General features: G+C 37.2%; 1 protein-coding gene across 1 annotated transcript; it reads left to right on the forward strand.

Moving 5' to 3' along the window:
• The first annotated feature begins 224 nt into the window (after positions 1 to 224).
• LOC145112947 (uncharacterized) lies at positions 225 to 1,336 on the forward strand. The gene is made up of 2 exons (XM_079049057.1): positions 225 to 873; positions 924 to 1,336. The coding sequence occupies exons 1-2, from the start codon at positions 225 to 227 to the stop codon at positions 1,334 to 1,336; spliced, it is 1,062 nt and encodes a 353-aa protein (XP_078905183.1).
• The last annotated feature ends 4,261 nt before the right edge of the window (positions 1,337 to 5,597 follow it).

A 5,597-nucleotide genomic window follows, 5' to 3' on the forward strand; every position in this document is an offset into this window, starting at 1 on the left:
TGAACCTTCAAAGGTGGTAGTTCCTCCAAAGGAACCGGTTGTTCCAAACATTGAGCAACTCGAATCTTCCGACAATACCATCAAGCCATTGGTCATACCACTACCTTTTCCTTCCCTGTTAGCCCCCTCAGAGAAAAAGGAGGAAGAGAAAGAGTTACTTGAGACTTTCCGCAAGGTCCAAATCAACATTCCACTATTGGATGCCATAAAGCAAATTCCAAGCTATGCCAAATTTCTCAAGGATTTGTGCACATAACAAGAGGAAATTCAAGGCGAATGAAAAGATTCAAGTCAATGCAAATGTGTCCGCGGTTATCCAAAAGAAGTTACCACCCAAATGCAAGGACCGGGGAATGTTTGCTATCCCTTGCACTATTGATGATTTGCATGTTGAAAGTGCCATTTTAGATCTTGGAGCCTCAATCAATTTCATGCCATATTCAGTTTTTCAATCTCTAAATTTTGGACCTTTGGAAGAAACCGGAGTAATCATTCAATTAGTGGACACGTCAAGTGTATTTCCAAGAGGATTGTTGGAAGATGTGCTAGTACAAGTTAATCAACTAGTATTTTTCACAGACTTCTATGTCATTGACCTTGAAGAGAAGCCTCCTTCCAAGTCATCTATGATCCTCGTTGGAAGACCTTTCCTGAATACCGCTCACATGATTATTGATGTCCATAATGGGAAGATCACGATGGAGTTTGATGGAGAGACCATTCACTTCAACATCTTTGAAATAATGAGGTACCCTAGAAATATTTCTCCATTGTATTGGGTTGATGTGATTGAGCCAATCACCCAAGAACTATTTAAGTTATCACATGGGGATTTTTTGGAGATGATAGTCAACATGAACCTTGATTATGAGAGTTTGAAGAAAACACTGGAAATGTATACATTGGACTCTAAAATTGAAAAGATTGCAAAGACTTTGGAAGTAAACAAGTCAATAATGAAAGATGTCTCTCAAGTTTCCTTATATCATTCTCCAAACAAGTTGCCCCCTTCATTATCCACCCACCCACACTTGAATTGGAAGTCTTACCTAGCCACTTGAAGTATGCTTACCTAGGTAAAGACGAAACTCTTCCGGTGATCATCTCCTCTCAGTTGAAAGATTTTGAAGAAGACCAATTGGTTGAAGTTTTGAAAGATCACGAAGAGGCCATGGGGTGGAAAATAGCAGATATCAAGGGCATAATCCCTAATGTATGCACTCACAAGATCCTCATGAAAGACAATTGTAAGCCTAGGAGGGAAGGTCAACGAAGACTGAATCTTCCGATGATGGAAGTGGTCAAGAAAGAGATAATCAAAAGGTTCAAAAGGTGAAAAGAGAAGAAAAAGGCATTTCATGACAAGCACATAACCCAAAAGCACTTCGATTTTCCACCATTAAAGACCATTGGAGACGATTTTTAGGAGCTTGATACACATTCTTCTCATCTTTCAAAGTAATTGTTAGTTTCTTGATGCAAAAACACTTTTGTGATTGTTATTTTGTTGTCATGAGTGGCTAGTTTCTCTATTTTGGTTAACTTTGGCTAATACCCTTGGATATTTGTGGGGTTTGAAGGATTCATGCTTTATTGTCATTTATCTTATGTTTATGATTCTAGTTCATATTTCTTATGCTTGTTTAATACTTTGATCATGAGCTTGGTACTTGAATGAGCAATTGTTGGTTTATTTCTTTGGTTTAGCATTGAATCATTGAATTTACTTAGAGTAAGGGCTTCATGATGGTAGAAATCATCTCTAGCTTATGAATCATGACTCCTTTATGGATGTGTAAGCATTGACATCCTCTAGGAATTGGGGATTCCTTTATTCTTAAGGCTAATCAGCTTTCTTGGGTTCAATTGCTTCAATTGAATCCTTGATTTTGATTAAGAAGGTGTGTTGTGGGCTTCCCCAACCTCCATACTACCTATGAGGAATCTTGGCATATCATGCTTCATGATTGATATAACCAATTTGGGATGAATGATAAGCTTCATATTGAATCCTAATGATAAACACACAAATGTTCATTGTGTTGAATTGCCTTGGTTGACCAATTTTCTCCAATATTTGAGCATCTCACCATCTTGCTTAATTACAAGCTTTTTGGTTATTCAAGTCTTTTAGTTTTCACGCAATCACAACACCCCCCCTAGTTTAATTGTAGTTAGCTAGTTTTACTACACTAGTTCTATTGGATTGCATTGGTGATTGAATACAACAATTTCCCCGAGGATTGATACCCCTTTTTACCATTATATTACGTTTTATTTGCAAACAAAGGGTGTAATTTGCTTGATGGACTTGACATCCCACCAGCCATGCATGAGTTTTGGAGTCTTTGATGACTTTTGGGCATAGGGTTTGAATTTATACCCTTTTGTATGCATGGAAATGGATAAAGTCAGAGACTTTATCCATTGAGACATCCCTTTTTGTCCAGATCTGAAGTTTGATGGGTTGGCTTTCTGTATTAAGGAGTTAATAAAGGGATTTGGGTTCAGTGGAAGTACGCGGGGTGTACAAGTGGGTACGTAACGTGTACCTCCTGTTTGTCCCATAAAAGTCAAGCAACTCTCTACGCGAGGCGTAGAGAGGTAGTACGCATGGCGTACTTGGTCTGTGTGGAAGATTTTGACCAATTTACCTTTAACCGTTGACTTTGACTTTGACCAAGTATGACTTTAGGTTATATAGGGTATTTCGGGTAGGGAATTATGGTTTGGTCCCTATTTAATGTTTAGGTGACCAGTAGAGCCACTGTCAGAGCAGTGATCTGTTCAGCTACCTTTTTAACATTGAGGTGAGTTATCTTCACTGTACTCGTGAGTCGAAGGCACCAATATCAGCCCACTAGGTTATGTATCCTGGTTAGGATATTGATATACTGTAGTGATCGGTTAAGTCTGCATGATTATATGTTATTTGTTGCTTATTTGTTTATGTGCATATATCGACATATTGTAACAGTTTGGATTGAGGCGGTTCTGCTTTGTGCTGAAGGTCATGATACCAGGAGCATTCTAGACATGGGCTGAGGACCCTATAAAGGTATTCCATACTCATGCAAAGGGCTCAGGAGCACTCCATACATGGGTTGAGGGCCGGGAAGGGCATTCCAGACTCATGCTATGGGCTCGGGGGCAATCCAGACTTATATTGAGGGCCCTGTAGGCGTATTCCAGACATAAGTTGTGGGCTCAGTGTACATGCTTGTTTATGTTTCATGTGTGGTACTTTCTAGAAACTCACTAAGCTTCAATTTACAGTTGAAGTGTTATGTTTCAGGTACTTCAGATGATCAGGGCAAGGCGAAGGCGTGATCGTACACATCCTTCAATGATATGTTTTTGGAGATTTTACGATACTCTAATTTTAGGATAATTATATCTGATACTTGTTTTTTATGACTTGGGTTTTGAATGAAACAATGATTTTACTTTAATTAAAAATTGAAAATTTTGTCGTGATTTTGGGACGTTATATTTAATGAAACGAACTAAGGAAATAATCTCTTCCTTTGTGAATGACTTCTTCCTTCTTCTTCTTCCTCTAAATCCGTGATCTCCAAGTCACGAACCAACATTTCTAAATCAAATAGGACACTTGAAGATGGGAAGCTTTCTGGAAATGGGTTGATGATGAACCAAAAAACTAGACCAAGATAAATTAAGGAATTGTACTTATCAGAGTTCATTAGAGTAAGGGAAAAATGGTCCAAAAAAGAAGGAAATCAAAATGTTGTTGAGTTCATTAAAACAAGGGCAAAATGTTCCACATTAACACATCCATTCCTATGTGTTTTGATTAGCATGATGGAATTTAGAATAGAGTTAAAGACTATCAAAATTCAAAAAAGAAGGAAATAAACCACTTGGGTTGTGGTGACTTGGTAAGGCATGTGGAAGATATGGTGGATAACCTATTGACCCATGTTCAAATCCTGGCACCACTCAGCCCTTGTGGCCATGGAGGTTCGTCTGCAGTGACTCCAGGGCATGAGGCAAAGGCTCATGTTTGCAGCAGGGGATTAGTCGGTGCGCAAAAGCTGGCCCGGAAACCCTCGTTAGGGAAGTTCCCTTTCCAAAAAAAAAAGTTTTAAGGAGAATCTTGTCTTATTCTGGGATAATTTGGTATCAGAGTGCCAAAATGGACCGTTGTTTGATCAAGTATTGTTTGACAAGTGCATGGACCATGTTATTGCTTGTCATGGTTGGTATTCCTACTATTTATTCTATAGCTTTCAGACTACATCTCTTTCTCTGTATAAACACTTTTGCAACCCCCCCCCCTCCCGAGAGTTTATCAACATGTTGCAATAAATAAAAGTAGGATATGATGCCATTATATGAAGAAATGTAAGTAGTATGCCATTATATTGGTTAGATTTTTCAAAGTTGTAATATGAAAAAAAGAAAGTAGGATGTCATTATATTGGTTGGATTTTTCAACGTTGTAATATGAAGAAATGAAAGTAGGATGCCATCATATCCATTAAATTGGTTAGATTTTTTAAACTGTACTCAAGTATTTGCAACCTCCCAAATTGGTTTTTTTATAAACTGAATCTTTATTTTACTATTAGTTTTCGTAAGCATAATTAATATTCAATGTATATAAATTAATAAAATGAGCAAATCAAAGCGTGGGGCAAAAATGTCCAGTCTTTCTAGCTCTTACATTGCATATGGGTATTTTGGTCCAATTTCTCTAAATCTTACATTCACTGTGAGCAGGGGTATTTTGGTCCAATCTGTCTAGCTCTTCCTTTCACTATGAGCAAGAGTATTTTGGTAAACAGGGGTATAAAGACCATCACACAAGTACTTTTAACAGGGACCATATAGATAGAAAAAAAACTGTTCTGTTTTTTTATCCGGCTGATATGCTTTGTTTTTTACGAAATTACAAATGGAGTATTATTAACATGGACCACAAGGTTATTTTGGGGAATACTTAGTTCATTCATTAAAATACCATTCTAAAACATGTGCACATGGCATTATGTGTTATTGTGCACACAACAACAAAAACCCTTAAACATGTTTGCAGTGTAAACGAGCTCCACAGTGAAATTCGATGGAACCCTAATTATATCACTGGTGAAATTCCTTTGTGTAAAAAAACCCTCAACTTCGCTTTGTGTTTGGATTGAAATTTTCTTTTCATGTAATATAGAAGGGTAATTCCTAAGAAGGGAGGGAGAAGGCCACATAATTTTGAATTTTTTCTTGGTCATGTTTAATCTTGTAACCGGAATACCCGATTACCACATGGAAAGATGAGAACAAAACATGAAGTTAGATGGTATTTTTTGAATGATTTGTTTAGTTCATTGACATTTTTTGAACAGGATAAACTGTAATGATATTTTTTGTAGAAATTTGAAACTCAATTACCCTTTTGAGTCATTTCCCCTTTATTTAAACACAAATTGGTTTGGACCAACAAAAATCCTACGACTTATATGTAACTCCTTTATTATCTACTAAGGCGCGTGCGCGCGCGCGCGCGCGCGCACACACACACACACACACACACATATATATATATATATATATATATATATATATATATATATATATATATA

Source organism: Lactuca virosa, chromosome 5 (assembly GCF_052849685.1).
Source record: "Lactuca virosa cultivar CGN04683 chromosome 5, Lactuca_virosa_CGN04683_v6, whole genome shotgun sequence".
NCBI lineage: Eukaryota > Viridiplantae > Streptophyta > Magnoliopsida > Asterales > Asteraceae > Lactuca > Lactuca virosa.